This window comes from Platalea leucorodia, assembly GCF_965183815.1.
Source record: "Platalea leucorodia genome assembly, chromosome: 4".
NCBI lineage: Eukaryota > Metazoa > Chordata > Aves > Pelecaniformes > Threskiornithidae > Platalea > Platalea leucorodia.
This window is the reverse complement of record NC_138826.1, coordinates 102,036,993-102,056,810: the sequence shown is the minus strand read 5'-3', so window position 1 is coordinate 102,056,810 and position 19,818 is coordinate 102,036,993. Positions and strand designations below refer to the sequence as shown.

Genomic DNA, 19,818 nt, shown 5'->3' with positions numbered 1-19,818 from the left:
TCCTTTACTCTTTATTATTCTATTTTGCAAACAGCCATGTAACATTAAGGGACCTCCACTCTTCAAACAGCACATAACTGTTTTAAAGAAACTTTAATAAGAGACCCTGTCTAAACGCCTTTGTGTAGACTGCATCAACCTGGCCTCGTCTACTCGGTGAGGCTTCCAAGAACTCTGCTGACCAGGAGGCAAGGACTCTGCCAATACGTAACTACTCACACTACTCGCTGCTTTGACACTGTCATCACCTGCTGAGCCTTAAGCTTCTCTCGCAGGCTTCCTGTTTAGAAGAAAAAAAGACCCAAAACAAAAGCATGTACAGGTTTTATTGCTCTACATCTTTGACTTACCTATCACATTTTTCATATTTGTCCATTTCTATTTTCTTAACTTAGACACAAAATACTAGTGTACTAATGAGGACAAAGGCAAGTTTTTCCCTCCTGTGAGTTCTCTCACTAGCTCCTCCATGAAAAAATAATTTATATTGTCCAATGACACAACGAACCAGTGTTCACACTTAGAAATGAAATTTTTATTTGGATTTGCAGTCTCTGCACCATCTTGGGTATGATTACCACCAGAGTGAGGGATTTTGCTATATATGGTCTTAATTCTCAATGGACTTACTTCTTCGCCCTAGAGACGCAGACATTCCGCCCAAGGGGAGCCTCGATTATCTGTTGCTTATTTAACTTCAATTCATAGCATGGCACCAGTTTCCAACAGAACAAATAGTTTGTTATCTCTATGGTCTCAACAGCCTCACTTAAAACCAGATATTCTAGTCCTCAAGTGTTTTTTTAGACTGTGATTTCCACAGAAACACACACACAATGCGTTCAGTTCCCAGTCTTAATGGAACCTTAGTTACACTGCTCTTTGCTGCTTATTTTCACCAATTTCTATTCTATTACCAAAGTCCATTTATCATCCATAATCACATTTTCCTTCTTACACATCTACTTTTACCCAGTTTATGAATTTAAAATGTCTACTTTTTTCATTTTTAAATGAATAGTGACAGAAGCCTGGTTTCGTTTTCATTCAGATAAAGCCTGCATTTTCAGCTCATGCTCCTATTGCTAATGAACTTAACTCTTTCTATTTCCTTGACACTATTTATAGTCATGCACTGAAACACTGCTTCTCTCCCTCTCTCCTCCTCTTCTGCATGGGTTTGGAAAGCTACCATGGTCATGATCTTCCAGCCTGACAGCCCAAAGAGCAACCCAGTGCTAAAGTAAAACCTTCATTCCAAAGGGAAAGTGTGGGTTTTTTTGTAGTGGAAGGAAGAAGGGAGTAATAATCTTAGGTTTGTTTGGTGCTGCTGCATGAAAGAGCTATATAGAGATAACAAAAGGAAATTGTCAGTGAAAGGAAATCCAGAAACTATGTCCAAAACAAGCAAGTGGGGAAAAAATATAGAAAATCTTTCCATTATATTCATGGTCAAGGGTCTAATCAAAAAGATCAGTTTTCTGGTCCTGTGCTACAACATTTACCACTCACGGATCCAACCACTTATGGGCCTGCATTTAGGCTTCCTAACATGATCCTCCCTGTTACCCCCGGGATTCTACCGCGGGATGAACTATTTCGCCCTTTCTTCTTTCCTGAACCGCGTGCTGGTTTTTACATGAAAACCACTGCCCAGGAATGAAAATGGCCGCTGCAAGACACACTTACCACGGTGTTCTTTTCCCCTCCCTATTTCCACCCATGCCATGAAATAGGAAGGCAATCCTGCCTGTGGATACCTCTCGGCATCACAGGGATTTTTTTTTTTTTTTAACCACATGGAAAAACAGAACTTTTGTGCCCATTTGAGCAGGTGTCACTGATTGTCTGGAGACGGACATCAAGGCAAACGATACTTCAGCATTTGCCTATATATGTATTAGTGACCCACCCACCAGAGAGGTGTCCTCCTGTGCAACGATCCTTCGCATGGGTCATGTGAAGCAATCTCTTATGCAAACTTAGCTACAGTCTTCTGAAACCATGTCAGGAACAAATCTTTTTTTTTGACAAATGTACAGAAAACATTAATTTGGGGAGTTGAGGTTGTTTTATTTTAACACCTAATACAATTCAAATTTAAAGGATTACTTGCACAAAAAAATAAACACATTTGGTATAAAAATTTATCATCACTTTAACACCTTTTTTTCCTCTTATGGCCTGCACCTTCTCTGGAGCAGAAACATATAAAGACTAATGGCACAAGTTTGTTTTATTCTACAGCATTTTTTTTGTTTTTACATACTCAAGTACCCTAGAGGACAACAGCCCGCTGTATACAAGAACCATTTTCTTCAGCCTGCTGAATTAAGTTTCATAAAGAACCAAAGCTATAAAGGCATTTTAAAAACCATTGTCTCTTTTTTTTTTTTCAGAAGCACTGACTTTTTGCACCATTTATATACATAGTGTTACATAACAGCTTTTGAGTACAGTACATGCAGCAGAATATATCTGTTGAATATAAAACATACATTTAAAATCTCGCCTTATTGGAATTTTTTGAAGATTGAATAATTGTAGAATGCCCACTGCTTAGAGAAAATGGTTTGATAGTACAAATGTCTGCATATGTTGGCCACTGGAACAATCCAAGGCTCACTGGAATAGTATCTGCAGCACATCAATGTGCATAAATAATTTACTTACAATATTAAAACACAACTAGCAAAATCAATAGTTCAAGATCTTATGACTGCTATGTTAACCTTTAAGTGGTTGCAAGTGTGGTGGGGGTTCCTCCCCCTCCCAAGTCCTCTACAAAACCTTTAGTATGTAATTTGTTTTCCAGATGAAGAAACTTATTTATGTCTACTGCCTCTTCTCTTCATTGCAGCCGTGCACTGCGGACAGTACCATTTCCCTTTCGGTGCTTCTGTCAGTCCAACACATCCATAGTGGAACCACTCAATAGGGCACTACAAAAACAGAGTTAGAGAGAAGGGTTTGTGGTTTTTTTTGAAACACCTATCACAAATACAATTCTATGAAAATAAAGCATGAGTAAAAAGCATAGATTCTGCTCTCCACACAAAGTCATCAGACAAAACGAGAAGAGAGGATGATTTCAGTCCCTAACATAACACTCAACAGACTAAGGAAAGTGACAAAAATTCTAGGAGTCATATATGGACTCGCGTAACAGAGCACAAGAAGTATGTTGTGCTTCAAAATACTTTGTCTGACATTAAGTGACACAAAAGTAACCTTACCACTCACTTCTAGTATCTCAGTAAGTACATGATTATGTTCAACTGTTCTTTTAAAGCTTTTTTTATTTGAAGGGGACAATGGGTATTAGTAGTGACATAGCTAAAAGTTCCCAGAAATAAAGGACATTTAAATGATGTCAAACCTTCCCAGTAAAGGGTGAAGCCTTCTAAAAGAACCTCAACTGTGGGGACAGATGATGAGAAGTTTCCTGAAGAATGTTTCAACTCATGTGCACATTACTCTCAGAAACTCTAACACCAACTCTAAAGAAAAGTAACTCCTGCAAGCAATAGCTACATGCACAAGCATCTCATGAACCTTTTCAACTGTGTTACTTACATCTTGGTTATCACAGCCTACCATTTCACCATAGGACACCTAGTAAATAAGAAAAAAAGCCCATTATTAATCATTATATTACTAATTAAAAGCAATCAACATTTTCAAAGGGCTAAAGATCAAGTTTCTTCCTCTGCGGAGTTTTTCCATTAACAGCAGCAGTAATATTTTGATTTTTCTTTTGTTACACAACCCAAAGAACATGTTCACAGCACACCGATTTTCAAAAATTTTTTATGCAAAAAAAGATACTTCTGCATATTTCAGGCTGGATGAAAAAGGTCAGCATTCAAAACCTGCATGAAGCACATTTTGGTCTAAACAACAGTGCTCAGTACATCATCAGCCCAGTTTTCAAGATTACGTTCATGTCTGGCACTTCCCTTGCATACATGACAATTTCAAGCACTTTATTTGAAACAATCAAATACTTTCAAGAGAATTAGAGAATTCTATAAACTCTAAAAAAGCGAACACTCTTAAAAATTTTTAAAATAAGAACAGGCATTTTTAAATAAAAGCTTCTCATGTTGTCATTCAGTCTCTCAAGTTTCCCGATAGCTTTTACAAAACTAGTTTTTTGTTTGCTTCTTGTTTTTTTCCAGGTTTTGGTTTTGTGTTTTTTTTTTGTTTGTTTGTTTCTTTAAAGGAAAATAGGAGAGACCAGGCAAATTCCTCACTAACTTAAAATTTTAACTAAATTCACTGTGAACGTGCTCAATCTTTAATTTAATTATTCCTGAATTCTTCATTAAAAGATTTAAAACTCTCCAGGTATGTCACATCGCTGGAAAACTTGCTTGTTTTTAATGTCAACAGTTGAGTTCATTATTCATACCACCAGTAAGTAAATAAAAACAGATAGGAATTTCAAGACTGCAAACAGAATGTTTTTAAATTAGCAATCAGAGGAGGAAGTTCAACTGCAACAAAATAGCAGCTCTAGTTACATTTCGGGTTGGAAGCCATCCTTACCTGATTACAAATGCAGTAACGTGGCTCATTTGGATCATAGGTCCAGTCAACCTGGCTATTAGAATCAGACTCTGGTATTACTGCTGTTTGCTGGGACAGTTCTTGTGCCAGTGCAGATGAAGAAGAACATGATGATAGAGATGAAGAAGAGGAAGATGATGAGGACTGCTGGCTTGAGGATTTGTTGTTGTTTCTAAAAGAAAAAAAAAAGAAACACAAAAAAGGCGTATCGTAATTTAAATTAATTTCCTGCCAAGTGAAAGGATCACAACACAAGTACTTTGTTCACTCTGAAATACTGCAATACGTAAATCCCAAAGCATTGTTCCCTAACGAATTTCATTCAACAATTGCAAGAACTGAAATGGAAACACTGAATGCTTTTTGGAAAAGGAAACAAGTCTTACCAGCTTACACGTGCAAGACAGGGTATTCTAATCAATGTAATTTAACAGCTTTAAACTGCCGAATGGCTTTAATCAACGTTTTTCTTCACAAAATTTTCCATCAACAGCCTTGGTGTAAAGTCCCCATAAAAATTATTTTACCAATAGAACAGGAATTTACATATAAATAATGTCATATGTCATGTAGAATAGACAGTTGTGTTTTGAACATGGCTGATTCTATGTTAAATCTCCACTCAAGCATCACCAATCACTCCACAGGAACAGTGCCAGAATACAAATTCTATGCTTTTGCTTATAGGTCAGATCTGACACCCAGGATATCCATAGATGAAGAATGCTTCTAAGACAAAATTATTAACTGAGCTGTGAACAAAGACAAATTTGTATGAAGAAAAACAGGTAAGTCAATTTAAAAGGATGCGCGTTCTGAGACAAACTCTTTCAAGTACAACTTGTAATTGCTGTCACAATGTGTCGTGACACTGTGTTGTTTAAAATGCTTTTAAATTTCATTTTAATCAGAAATAAAATTCATTCCGTTTTCTGTCCTAGAAGGTCAGCCATAATAAAGCGTTGTGATTATTTGTGAAGCGGCATGAAGCAGATCTCCAGATTATTTCAAAACCGTCTACAAAAGCATATTAATTCCCAACACTTGCCATTAGGCCAAATCTTCTCTCCAGAACACAGACAAATAAGGGAAGAAACTAGACTATATCATAGATGAAAAAGCAAATCAAGACATTTGCTTAAAACCTTGGGGTGAGTTTGCTTAAAGAAAAAAAAGTGAGAGGGCAAAAGAAGAAAGCCCTGAACAAAAAAAGGCCAGCAGGCAATAACTACCTTCTACTGACCCCCCCTCCCAGATATTAAATATGAAGTATTCCTAATAGGGCCCGTGACCTTTAAAAGAAAGCTTAGCTGTCTTAAAAGCTATAATTGCATTCAACAATTAAGAAAACCTACTTGCTTTTTCTGCCACTTCGTGAATCTGTGGTTGATGAACTTAATGTCTGCGTTAATGTAGATGCCAGAGCTGATGATGAATATCCAGTTGAATCTCTGGATAACGAAAATTCCCTTCCAAGCTGAAAATCATTGTTCTTAAATGCTTCATAGCTGGCTTTTAGACTGGATGTTCGTCTTCCTTCCTTCATCTAAAAGCAATACTGATACTGTATCAGATTACACAGTAGAGCTCTTACAGAAGACATCCTAGGCTGCTAACTGCTAATTATTTGCACAGGTTCATTAGTTACCCTGTGAACAACATGATGTATAGTAAGTGGTAAAAAGGTGTAAGAATATCCCTCCCACAGGAAAAGCTAGAAAACAAGCTGTCCCTTTATGCAAGTTTTACAGGATGAAACTGTAGCATATAAACAAAAATCGTAATATGAGAACTGAATCACATCAGCTGAAAGAGATCATGGGAATCCAGATTAAAAAAAAAAAAAAAAAATCACTAGTCTTTCTTCTCAATCAATAGCGGATGGCAGAATGACAAGAATGTTTTGACATTACCTGTGCCGTGGCTTGCACTGCTTGAGCTGCTGCCATGGTAATTGCACCGGCCCCGGATCCTGAAGATAATGAGCCCAGGTTATATGATGCCAATGGTTGAGAAGAGTTTGTATTGTATGCATTGTTTGAAGAGGATGATGAATTACTGTTTCGACACCCTTGATGAACAGAACACATTTATGAAATTCAAAATGAAACTAAATTCCTTTGCATTTTAAGAAGAGTTATATACGACAACCAGTGAAAGAGTAGGAACTCCGTTTATGCATCAGAGCAGTCTGATCATTTGGAAAGAAGTTTAAAAAGTCATTTGACACAGCCAGTATCGGCTTAAGAAAAAAAAAAAGAAGTTTGTTCCCCACCTATCCTCATGTGCAAGGAGTCCTTTCAGAAAGACAGTCCTCACTATCATATTCAGCTATCAGAGAACAGATGCAGCTGCTATGTCTATGTCTATATAAACGCAATCTCTGTTGAAATGATGCTGACTACTGTAACCATCAAGAAGAGAGTAAGAATTTGACTGTACACCTATACTATTTCTGAAGTAAAACTTAACAATCTTAATTCTAAAAACTACAAATCCGTTTTAATGCAACATAGATTTCCATGGCCATCTACAGACTGACAGCTGCTCAAAACCAGTTACATTTTATTTGCCATCTCATGTGAATTTCCTTCAAAAGTAAAATGGATATGAGGGAGAATACTTAAAACTGATGAACAGCGCTAAATTCCAAAACACGAGGTAGTTTACTTACTATAACCTCTCACAATCTTTTATTTTCAGAAAATAAACTATGAAACACCCTAATTTTGAAAATGGGCAGAAAGTTGTGGGGTTTTTTTTATTCACTACTCAGAAAGACTTCTCACCTCTTTTGAAAGAGACGACACATGAAAGAATTTTATTTTATTGTAGCTGAATGCCACGTCAGACCACCCCTTAAAAAAAAGAAAGTGTAAAAATTCTTTTCCCTTACTTTGGAAATTGTTGCATGTGTTTCTTTTTCCCAAAATAATAATGTATTGATCTCTTATATTTCTACTACTGGCTGAATGAAACTGTATTGTTATCTTCTTCCAAGCAGTGTAAATAAAAAGAAACAGCCAACATGCAGTTCTTAAATGACAGCAAAGCTGATGCACTTCATGGACAACACAGATGAGTAACAATGCCTGCTATTTCTCATGTTTCAAATGACTGAAAATCCCAGAGGAAAGGGTATGAGCCTCTGATTTCAAAAGACAATAACTCATAAATATAATCGGGTTTCTCTTCTTCCAATTAAGAAGCAATAAAATGTAAGAAAGACAATTAAGATTACCTGGTGTATTTTCTTTAGAAGCATCTGAAGTCAGGGTAGATAGAAGAGCTTCAGATTTAAACTTCTTTTCAGGAACATGATCTGTTGTACTATGGTGAGAAGATGGATTGTGTTTCCTTTCTAAATGAAATAAATAAAGGGAAATTAAATGCAAAACCTTTTCAGCTTGAAAGTCAAACTATAACTAGAGATAATAAAACAGCACTTTCAACTAATTCCCACCAGCAAAACCTTATTATTTCATTCTCGCACTTCTTCTAAATAGGCATTATTATCATTGCATTATGCCTTCCCTGCCCCACAAATGTTTGGAGAAAAAAAGTTTTGAGCTTTTTTTTTTCCCCTAATACTACTGAACAAAAAATAAGGAAACATAAAAAGTGGACATGTTTTTAAGTCTCAAATACTTACTCTCTACTGGTGTGTGAGAATGGGCGTGATGGTTATTCACAGGCTGTGATGGTGTATCCAGCTCCAGAGACCCTAGGAGGGAAGTAAAAAGGATAGGAAAATTTCAGAGTCATCATTGGAGTGGTTTTGACTTTTAGATACTAGATGAATCTTTACAATATTAACAAATCACTACGCAGTTGTATTTATTTTAAGCAGAAGGATTTTTGCAGGAGTTGAAACCCTTCCTGTAGTACAACCAGAAGCCAGTGAGGAGAACAGTGTTAAAATAAAAATTGGTGACTGCTGCTGTTCAACTGTTGAAATCAAGAAGTTAAAATCAAGGCCAATAAGGAGAACAAACAACATTGCCCTCAACATGCCACTTATTCAAATGAGTTGCACAGAAGGCGGTGACGGTTGGAGAATGCTGCACCACAAGTACTGACAATTTGTATCAATACGAACTGAAAAGAAGATTGTAACAGGTAAACTGTGTTAATGACACATCTTGTCCCACTGAGTCCATCTTGTAACGCTGAGTCAAAACACACAAGCACTAGTGACATCTTTCAAGATGATCTAACATTCAAGAGGAAGGGCTTCAGATTATCATCCAAATTTTCTTAACATTCAAAATACACAGAGCAACAATCCAAAGAAGGAAAAAAAAAAAAAAGAAAAAAGGAAAAAGGTGGGGGGAGGGCACAAATGCAAGTCTATGTCTAAGAATAACATTTCTTGTAATATGAGGCTAAAAGATCGCAGCATAGGAGAGACTTTGCCAATAAATTTCCATTAGAACAATATACAACAGTTTGTGTATCAATCTTTGGCAAAACCATTTTGAACTAGCTGCAATACCTACCAACCTACATTTATACAGAAGACAATTCAAGAAAGTAATTCACATTCATTTTTCAAAATCTGTAGCTTCAACATTTTTTTACCTCCTTCTTTTTCAGTGCTTTCAAACAGTACATGAGGGTATTAAAAAAAGTTTAAAGAAAATTATTCTAGAAGAGGTTCAAAGCATAAGGAGATATTTTTGGCTGAGCTAACATTAATCATGTTATGAACTAGTCCAAAGGCTGCCCTCTGGCGGAACCTCAACAATATGTATTTACTCTGAAAGCTAAAAACGTTAAGAGGCTTCTACTTTTCACTTTATTAAAAAAAAAAAAAACAAACCAACCTTACAGGTGCAACATGCAGCCTGGTACATTTCTATTTTGAGTTCTTCAAATTCTGTCTACCTACCTCACCAAAGGCAGCTCAACTGAAGGTATTATTACATCTTAGAACTGCAGCTGGGATTCCAACTAAACTAAACTAGTCCTTTTCTGTAGTTGCTAGTTCATTAAAAGCACTTACTTCTGCAATTACATAAAATATCCAAAAGCTCCCAGCTTTTATGACAAAGCCACATAAAGTTCAAAGAAAGAATATTTGTTCCTAATGTCCTCAAGTCACTTAGGTCACTTTTCACTGTCCTTGGGTATGAAGAACAGTCACTACCTCTTAGCTCCATAATCACAGCAGTTAAACCAACTTTTTGAACTTGATGTCTAAATGCTGATGGGTACAGAAAGGCCAGATTCTTCTACACCAAGTTGGCCAAAAAGCTGTCACATAACATTTTTGTTCACATTCTGAATAGTAGCATTGCTATATTTGTGAAGCATGCAGGTTTCTTACCCAAAATGCTTCTCCCTCCCTACTCCGTTACAAAACAACCATTCTCTCCCCTTTAAAAAAAGAAACCCACCAAGTACCTAACTTTACTTGACATTCCACACCTATAACTAAAATCATGACCCTCCTCAATTTGGTGGCAATCAATTCAAGTAAGAAATGGCATGCTTTCAACTGGGTAGGTGGCAAGCTTAGGCTGAAGTACTTGTCTGAATACCTACAGTCAATAAAAATAGGATTAAAGAATTCTGTAGCAATTCACTAGAGCAACAGTTGTGTGAAAAAAACTATTCTGATTACTCAGTTGTATTTTGACTTCACTGGTAAAAATTGAGGTTGAAACTAAAATTTGAGAATCACTGACTGATGAGAAGTATGTGGGTCAAAACACAATTTTCGAACAAGTGGAAATACTGCAGGCCACTAAGAAGTTTATGATAATTTAATTTTGCAAATTGACAGAAAATCTGTCAAGTTCTTAAACAAAACCACACATACTTACTTCTCTCTAATATTTCTGTAATTCCAGCATTATCTGCTTCAAGTTCCATTTTAAATTTAGCGAGTTCCTGGTCCAATTTTCTCAAATGACGGTCTACCTGTTTTTGAGACAAAGCAACAATAAATAGCATCCAGTTCTGGAACGTGACTATCTACACCCTTAATCTCAGGCTTGCTAAACATTTCCCTTCCACCAATTCTCTGCCACGCAGCACTAAACACATATAAAAACACACAGAAGCATAACTTCTCGGTCACCTACATTTCCCTAACTCAGCAGAGATACCAGAATTAACACCAAAATAGCCCTGTTGCTCCTAAGCTGTGCAGTCAATAACAGGATACAATAAGGCTGCATATTGGCTCAGCTGCTAGAAGCCCTCCTCTTACTGTAGGCAATGTTCCAAGACACAGCGTTAAGTGTTTCTTTTGAGAAAAAAGATTAAGAGGACTTGGCGGTGTTGTGGGTATAGGTATAGGAAGGGGAAGAGAAAGAACAGTACATGACATGCACTTCAGAAGAGGTTGGGCTGCATGGGGAAATTGCAAGCTTACTCAATTGCTATTTGTATGCCACTATACACATTGGTAAACTTAAGTATTGAGTAAAAGGGTCTCTAAACTGAAAATGTAAAGACTCCTGTGCATTTGAGTAAAGTATGACATGCTCTCGTGTACTGAAAATTACCTTAAAAAAATTTAAACTTAGTATCATGGAAAAAACCATCATGTTCCAAATGCTTTCTTCATCTGTAGTCATACAGCAGAATACTGTACATATGTCTAAACTATTAAAAATTGAACAGGTTTTTGCAGTTACCAGCTAACCAAAAGAGAGAAGGTAAGTTCCGACTTTTGGAACTAACCTTTGGTTAGCTGAAGTGGAACTAAAGCAGACAAGAAATATTTGTTTTATGTATTTTAGTGCAGTCTGACTTGCAGGTCCTGTTCTCTGAGAAAATGTAAAATACATATACTTAAAATTCAAAATCCACATGCTATAAGGAAGAGTAACTTGCTCATGGTCTCTTTTCAGAAAAAAATAACTAAGACAAAATCAGCATGCATGAAAACCTTAAGATCTCTAAAATTATTTCTGTATGTTTTGTACTTAAGTGACACTTACTACCCAAAGCAACAAAATTCTTAAGTCAATAAAATATTAAATGTTTCTTTCACCAGCAAAAGTATCTGTATGTAGCTGACATAACAGTACAGGTAGCACAGTTGTAGTGCTTATCAAAATGTTTAGAACTCCTTTGGGCATAAATTCAGGTAATTCACCACAAGCCTTCTGCCTACTTACCAAATCATATATTTGATTAGCCAGTTGCACTTTTTCATCTGCATCTTCCAAAGCCTTATAATAATCCTGTTACAAAGAGATTTTTTTTTAAATTATGAACAGAACTGCATTAATTTTAAGCTATTGTTATCCAGCACAAAATGTGAGTTAAAAGGAGAAATTCAAGTCAGTTTTCAGAAAGACTGCGAAACTCTACCGTAAACAACAATCAGCTAAATTTTAGATGAGAGATGTATTACATATCAATTTATTGTTTGTGCCTTAGAAAACGCCACACTACAAGATGTGGACACTTCTTCCTACAGTGATATTTAGGTTTCTGCAACAAATGCTACAAGAAGAGAAACAGTCCTGGATTTCATAGAATCACAGAATACCAGGTTGGAAGGGACCTCAAGGACCATCTGGTCCAACCTTTCTAGCACAACCTAGACAAGATGGCCCAGCACCATGTCCAGCTGAGTCTTAAACTTGTTCAGCGTAGCAGAGTCAACCACTTCCCTGGGGAGATTATTCCAATGATTGACTGTTCTCATTGTGAAAAATTTTCCTCTCGTGTCCAATTGGAATCTCCCTGGGAGTAACTTGTACCCGTTACCCCGTGTCCTCACCATGTGACTCCTTGTAAAAAGGGAGTCTCCATCTTCTTTGTAGCTCCCCGTTAAGTACTGGTACATGGCGATGAGATCACCTCTAAGCCTCCTTTTCTCAAGGCTGAACAAACCCAGCTCTCTCAGCCTATTTTCATATGGCAGGCTTCCCAGACCCTTGATCATCTTGGTGGCCCTTCTCTGGATTTATTTGATATTACACAGCGTAAGGTCATGGACTCAAAATGAGATGATGTCTCTTACTTTGTATGGATCTTTAGGACCATTGCAGATACTACTGCCCTTCAAAATGATGCTAAACAGTACTGCGAAGGGAGGCCTTTCCAGCACTGTAGTTAAATAGAGATAATGATGTCTATAGTTTTTAGTTTAAATTACTTTAAAATACATTTATATAACTCGTAAGTGTATTTTAAAATAATTTGACTACAGCAATTCAATTTTAAAATCTGCTCTAACTAATGAAAATCCACAGACAAAACTTTTTTTTTTTAATTATGTTTACACATGTTTTTACTCTAGAATTAAACAGGTTTAAGTGCCTTTTTATTCTCGATTTCCACTGAAGAGTATCTTGCTTAGGCAAAAGCTACTTGAAATTTTGGTCCAACTAAAGTCTAAAGCAAATTTTTCATTTACTCTAGTGAAGTCAGAGCTTTGAATTTTTCTTTTTTTTCAATTAAGAAATCTGTTTGCATCTATTAAGGAAAAAAAAACCCTGGCCAAATAAGGGGCTGAGGTAGCAAGTGTAGGAGACTAGAAAGGAGTTTCTCCTGACAAAATGATGGACTACCTTACTAACAATACCACCACCAATGCCCGAGTGTTGAAGGATAAAACAAAACACATCCATCTTCTTATTCTTCCCTCCCTAAAGCTACATATACCATACGTATAACGTATACAAGGACATAGGCAGAATCACAGGATATGCTGAAGCTAAGCTTGAAAAATCTCCTCTAGAAGAAAACCAATTAACTTACGCAGCTTCATGTCACACAAGCAGAAACAAAATTCTGAGCTAAAAATTTAGTAATTGGTTTCCTCACCATTTCAAGATCATAATTTTTAAAATGCTAGGAAATACTGGGTAAAACTTGAGAGAAACGCTTGATCGAAGAAAACTTTCAGTCATTTCTCTCCTCCTAGGTAGTTCTATCCATCTCTGTGAAAGCCCAAGGGAAGTCACAGTTCTGAATGCTTAAGTCTCCATCAATCATAAGCTATTTTTTCCTAAGGTTATCTTCGTTTGCAAAAGAAAAATGTGACCCACTCCTCTGATATCCTTACTTTTTTGATTGATGTCATTTGTTCTTCTCTCCATTCAGGTTTGTTTTTCTTTGCGTTCATAAAAAATTCATTTACCCTCTGCTCAAGCTGATCCATTGCATCTGTAGCACAGGAAAAGATTAAGATAAATGTTATCTTCTCATGTATATAAACATTATGAAATAAGGCGGATTTTTTTTCTTAAACAAAGTTGACAGGACTGAGGTGCAAACTATGAGAGAGGAAAAAAACGAAAAAAACCAAAATAACCAAGTGACAGTGGACAGAGGAGGGAAATATTTACCTTAATTTCCAAGAAGCAGAATTGTATTCTGGTAGGATTCTCATCAAGGTTCTTGTGCTCTCCAGCATGGGACTGGCAGGACTCCAAGTTCTAAAGGTTTTTTGTCCCTAAGAGCAGTGGTAGTGACTTAAAGCATGACCCAAACTCCTCACCCAGGGCTCTAGACTGCTGACTTTGGAACATTCTAGCCAGTTACAAACTGAGCAGGAAACAAAATGTTCTCCTAAGAGAAACAGTCAAATACAAAACCAAATAATTGAAAAAATTAGTGCCTCACAAAGGTAGAGCAACTGAAGAGTCATGTCACCGCCTCTAAGTCAAGGCCCTCTCCACTGTATGCTAGGAAGGGTGAGATAAGTTGAAAGCACTCACGAAGTTATTCCCCCCACCCCCACAGGGTAGCACTAAGAGGTAAATGCACTGATAAAATACTACTTGGACAGGATTCTCACTTACATGAAGTTGAGAAATATTGTAAGGGAAAAAATAAAGCCCCCAATTCCCTAACATTAACTATCATGGGAAAGGAAAATGTCAACTACAATTTATTTGTTTCACTGTTTACTGAAACAGGAACAGGGATTCCCTTCCCTTTCCCTCCACCCTCCTTCAAAAAAAAAAAAAAAAAAAAAAAGCACCGAGTTTACTATTTCAACAGCTGGACACTTGTGCATGCAACAGCTTGCATATTTCCAAAAACATGCAGCTGCCTCAGTCAAACTAGCTTTGACAGCCTTGCTAGTCTCAGGACAGATGACAGCACTGAAATGTTTTTCACAGCACTCTCAGTGATACTGTCCAGATAGCAGTTTTAAATTAAATGTGACAACGCACCAACTACCTACAGACTTCAGGCTCTGGGTGTAAAACACTTAAGATACTTTCCAGAAACCACCATTAAATGGTGGTTTAATGATGAGATGGCCATCATCTCTTACAAAAAAAAAAAAAGTGAATTAACTAGTTCAAGGAACTCATGAATACCCAAGTATGATTAACTCTTCAAATCCAATGGAGCCCAAAGGTTTTCTCACTCTGTGAAAATTCACAACTAGAACTAACTGTTCACATAAATACCCAAAAATCATTCATACTAAATGATCAAAAACATTCATCGATTTTCCCTATGCTAGGAATGTCCAGCATCAAAACCAAGAGGAACTTAACAACTGACAAGACAGAGCACAATTAAGTCCAAGCCAGAATAGTTGTGATACAGGCTCACATCAACGTTATTTAGACCCAGACAAAGAAAGTAGTTAAACAGTTTTGGTGTAAAACAGGGTAAAGATGGGAGAATCTGTACAATGAGCATTTTCCACTTGCACTGTGTTATTCAGGGAGAAGATTAAGAAGCCAGAGCAGCAAGCAAGCAGCACACACTTTATGTGGAGGCTTCTAAAAGCTTTGTTCTTTGACCAAATGACTATAATTTGGTCTATAAAGCCAACACACAAAATGTTCTATCTCCCATTCCCGGAGTGCAAACAGCTAGGTGATAATTATTCTAACGGCTCCATAGACGTGAAAATAAAAAAAAAAAAAATCTTCCCTCTTTACTTTTTATTGAGGACACGTATCAGACTGTGTGAAACTCCGTAAGGCAAAACTTCCACAGAAACTTGGTCTCTCCTGAAAGGGCAGAAATGGCAAAGGGGAATGCAGGTCAGATCTATTAAATTATAAGAAAAGTTCTCTCTGGTACACTCAAGCTCCTTCGCCTTTTCTCCCCCGCCATCTTTTTAATCCAACTGTGATACTATATTCTGAGATACTAATTTCTTAGATCAGATTTCCCAAGAGAGTTGCTAGAAATTCTATTAGAAGAGAGGCCTTTTTCCAGAGCTTGACATTTTACCATGGAATCCTGATAATCCATGATTTGAACTTAAATAGAGAAACACATTTTATGCTCCATGGGGAGCTCAGTTAAAGCTCAAGAGTCAAGACACAACACAGATGGTCTTCACTTTTCCCACAGCAGCCTTATCAGGACATACAGTAGGTACAGCTGGTTTATTATTTCTTCCAACAACAATCAGCAGCACCTGCCCCATTAGAAGTCCATGCGGTCCAAACAGGACGGAATATAAAGTCAACATTGACTCTAAAACACAGCAGCACAGTTATCTCTGAATTACAACTCATGTAGGTTTCTGGGACAGCATCACTCAAAGTCCTGTTTTCAACTACTTCAGAGACACTGAATCTTCACAGCAAGTCACTATGTCACAGCATGAGAACAACCTCCAGGTTTGCATGTAGTATTCAGCAGGCAGCTTGGCAACTGATGTTGAGGAGATGCTAGCCCAGAAGTTTCAGGAATGTCTTTGGATGCTTTGTCACTCACTGTTCAAAAATTACAGAAGCACCGAGGTCCAAGAGAATTTTTCTCTGGGCCTAAGGTTGGTCTTAGTATACAACATTCAGTGTTATTTGCTACTTCCAGTAATACAATATGGAGTGCTATTTGCCACTTCCAGTTAAAGCAGAGGAAATGACCCTACTGCAACCTTGGCAGTGCTAGTTGGCTCAGTTCTGAAACGCACTTCAAAAAAACTACTACCTTCTTTGCCTTCCTACTAAATAGAAGTAAAATTTGTGAACTTACTCAGAACTACCAAAGTTAACGAGCTGCTCACTCTCTCTCCTGGTGCTCCCTAGCAATAGTTACTTCAGAGGTGTTATCTCCCATAAGGAGCCATTGCTCTGTTCCCACAACTTTAAGCACTGAACCCAACACTTAGGCCATAGTAGACAAAAAACTCCTATAGCCTGTTCAACATGTGTCAGAAAAATCTGTTAAACAGACCTGCTGGGTCCACTAAAGTAAATATCCAAGGGAAAGCCTGACACCTCGCTTCAAAGTATTATAGGTTAAACTACTGTTTTCAAGAACTGTGCTCCCAGATAGCGTTGCATTTTTGTATTCCTGTATGCCATTCACTTGTTGTTTCAACCCTTGCTCTTTGTCTCATTCTTCTTTACAATAGTCTGATCCTTCTGTATTGATGATTCCTCTCATCTTTTGTGCAATAACAGTTTCATTAACAAAGACCTTTGCATCACAGTTATAGATGAACGTATTAATTGTGCGTTAAATGACAGCAACACCTAACTGGGTGTTATGGGACACCCAAGTCCCAGATGAGATTGCATTAGAGAAGATGAAAGGCAATGCATCCTGGAAACAGCATAAGGCAGCGTATTATATCAGGATATAAGCAGATATACAAGCGATCTACAAAAAAGCCTAAAGCAGAATGTGTATTTTGTTACGTGCCAGCTACGGCACAAGAGGCTAAGCAAAAAGCACCTTCACATGGGCTCTTATGAGGGGAGCTGGCTGGAAAGTTTCAGAGACAGCCTACCGCTACCTGCTGCAGGAGTGGGACATAACTCACGTTCCAAACCACCATCACTGCTCTTAGGGATCAAAAATCTAAAGAGTTTGGGACGTGCCACCGAAAATGCCTTTGGGAGCAGCACAAGCCCAGGAGCGAAACCTCTGCAAGACCCCACTTGCGCCGAGACTGAACCGCGGGCGGCGGGCGGGGGCCGGGGCGGGCCCGCAGCGGGCGGGCGGCTCGGCGGGGCCGGGGCTCGGCGCCGCCGGCTGACACAGCGCCAGGCGAGCGCGCCCCGCCCCTCGCTGCGTCCCGGCGGCTCCCAGCGCGGCGCCGGGCCTCCGCAGCGCCGCCTCCCGCAGCCGCACCAGCACCAGCCGCCCCGCCGGAGACGACGCCAGGCGCCCGGTGCCGACGAGACGCGCCCGGCCCCGCGGCCCGGCCCCCGCATCACCGGAGCGGCGCTGCCGGGCAGAGCCGGGGCGCAGGGTGGGGAAGGGGCGCGAACGCCCCGGGCCAGCGCGCGGCTCGGCGGCGGGGAGCGGAGCGGAGCTGCCCACACAGGTCGGAGCGCCCCGGCGGCGGCGCCGCTTCGCCCCCTCCTCCCCTCCCCTGCCTCCCTCCTCCCCACGCCGCGGTCCTGCGGCGCGGCGCGGCCATCGATCCGGTGCCCGCGGCCGCCCCCCGCCGGCCGGGCGGGGCGGGGCGGGGCGGGGGCTGGTGCGCGGGGAGGGGGCGGGCGGAGGCGGCGGGGGCGGGGACTCACGTACTCTGCACCTGCAGGTCCATCTCGCGCATCTCGGTGAACCTGTCGCGCAGATCCATGGGAAGCTGCTCGATCACTGCGGGGACAGGGAGGGGCGGGGGAGCGGGGAGAGGGAGGCAGGGGGGGAGGGAGTCAGTCAGTCACTCGCCGCCGTGGGGGAGGGGGGCGCCGCCTCTTCGCCGCGGCTCCCCCCCGGCTCCCCTCCACCGGCCGTGCCCGGCCGCCCGGCACCCCCGTCCCGCACACACTCACTCTCCAGATAGTCCTCCAGATACAGCATGGCGGCGGCCGGGCCAGCGCCAAGGGGCTTCTCGCTAACGGGGGCTCGTCCCTTCCAATATGGCGCCGCCGCCAACAACACCAGCGGCTCGACTCAGCGAAAACAACATTGGCGGCTGACGGCGCTCGCTCCGGCCGCGCCGCGATTGGCTGCCCGCGCCGCTGACGCACACCGTGGCTCGCGCTCTCCCCCCCCGCGGCTCCACGGGAAATGCAGTCTGCGCGCGGGCAGGCGGCGGGAAACTACACCTGCCGCCATGCACCGCGGCCGCCGCGCCTCCGCCGCCCGGCCCTGCCCCCGGCCGCCCCGGCCCTGCCCCCGGCCGACCCGGCCCGCGTCGTTTCAGCCGGCCCGGGGGCGTACCCGTCCTGCAGGAGCCGTTTCCTCCAGGAGCTCCCTCACAGCCCCCGCTTTGCCAGGGAAAGTTGCGCTGCGCGGCTGCCGGCCTTCCGGAGGGTCCCCGGGACCCGAGCGCGAAGAGAAGGGAAAAACTTGCAGCTTTTTCGTCAGGCTTTATGCCTTTTTAATTTGTTTCTCCGTTATTTTAAATGCTCACAGCTGGTAGTAGTGCATAAAAAGCATAAGAAATGATAGAATTAATGAAATTACTCGTAATTTCTGTCTCTTCTCATGAGTGACCCAAGGTGAAAAAAGCTGCTGTGTTCAGCGTACCTCAGGAACACGGGCGGTAACGACGTTACCGGCACCCGACAGCATAAACTTCTGCGGGCTTGAGAGCTGCTGTTCAGAGTAGAAAAAAATAATTAGCAGATAGTAGTGACTGCAATCCAGTTACAATACTTTTTACTGTAATTTATTTTTAAATGTTCGGGGCTGAGGCTTTCCACGCAGTTTCAATCCCCCAGATAGTTTATTTCATCACTCTTTTGTCGCTATCTAATATTTATTGCTCTAATCATGGACTGCTGCTTTTATCCAGATTTGTTTTTTGACTGCGGGAGGGAAATTTTAGGGCTTGCGTGATGTCAGGTGTAGGTACAGGAGCGCACGAATTGCGGTAGCAGAACAGGCTAGCTTTCGCCATGCTTTTTATCTCCTTTTCATGTTCTCATCTGTGCCATATGCATCCAAGCAAGGAAATAAAGTGTATGCTTAAGCCAAGCCTGAGTAAAAACCTGCATGGGATGTTTTTGAGTGTCAGGACCAATGGAAAACAGCATTCTTGTCTCATGTTTTAACCTCATATATTGTGAGTAGTTAGCTAAGAATGACTGAATTTTGGGAAGAATAAATTTTGTGTGCAGCCTTTATGAAGACAGATGTTAGCTATGTCTTGAATACATAAGGTATAACTAAGCATTTTTTTTTTTGTAATTCCTGTGCCATTACAGATGGCAAAAAAGGTATAACAATAAATATCAACATTGCGAAAAAAGTGCTGTGCCAAAATGGTCATTTTCCATACGCACTCCATCATTAGCCATGTAGTCTGTACTGCCGAAACAGAAATATCAACTGGTTTCATACATACCAATGAACAGTTTTTAGCTGGTCATTAAGCTCAGTTACTATTCA

At 40.3% G+C, this 19,818-nt stretch overlaps 1 protein-coding gene across 7 annotated transcripts; it reads right to left on the bottom strand.

Moving 5' to 3' along the window:
- Window positions 1-2,066: 2,066 nt before the first annotated feature.
- Window positions 2,067-19,534, bottom strand: ING3 (inhibitor of growth family member 3). 7 transcript variants are annotated; one of them, XM_082309670.1, is made up of 13 exons: window positions 18,255-19,503; window positions 18,007-18,078; window positions 13,890-13,996; window positions 13,607-13,707; window positions 11,706-11,771; window positions 10,401-10,497; window positions 8,225-8,296; window positions 7,814-7,933; window positions 6,486-6,643; window positions 5,928-6,118; window positions 4,552-4,744; window positions 3,577-3,615; window positions 2,067-2,942 (listed from the first exon to the last, which is right to left on the bottom strand). In XM_082309670.1, the coding sequence occupies exons 4-13, from the start codon at window positions 13,700-13,702 to the stop codon at window positions 2,826-2,828; spliced, it is 1,149 nt and encodes a 382-aa protein (XP_082165796.1). In that variant the 5' UTR covers window positions 13,703-13,707; window positions 13,890-13,996; window positions 18,007-18,078; window positions 18,255-19,503; the 3' UTR covers window positions 2,067-2,825. The 7 variants fall into 7 exon arrangements, with proteins under 7 accessions (XP_082165796.1, XP_082165793.1, XP_082165791.1 ...); XM_082309667.1 differs by lacking the exon at window positions 13,890-13,996 and having other exon boundaries at window positions 6,486-6,544; window positions 18,255-19,511; XM_082309665.1 differs by lacking the exon at window positions 13,890-13,996 and having other exon boundaries at window positions 18,255-19,506.
- Window positions 19,535-19,818: the final 284 nt, after the last annotated feature.

Bases quoted from the DNA above. Each gene is read 5' to 3' on its own strand.
- ING3 (XM_082309665.1), bottom strand. From the start codon at position 18,282: ATGCTGTATCTGGAGGACTATCTGGAGA. The intron at 7,934-8,224 runs GTAAGTATTTGA...TATTTCATTTAG, and splicing joins TTCTCACACACCAGTAGAGA to AAAGGAAACACAATCCATCT. The intron at 2,943-3,576 runs GTAAGTAACACA...CTGTTTTTGTAG, and splicing joins TAGGCTGTGATAACCAAGAT to TGCCCTATTGAGTGGTTCCA.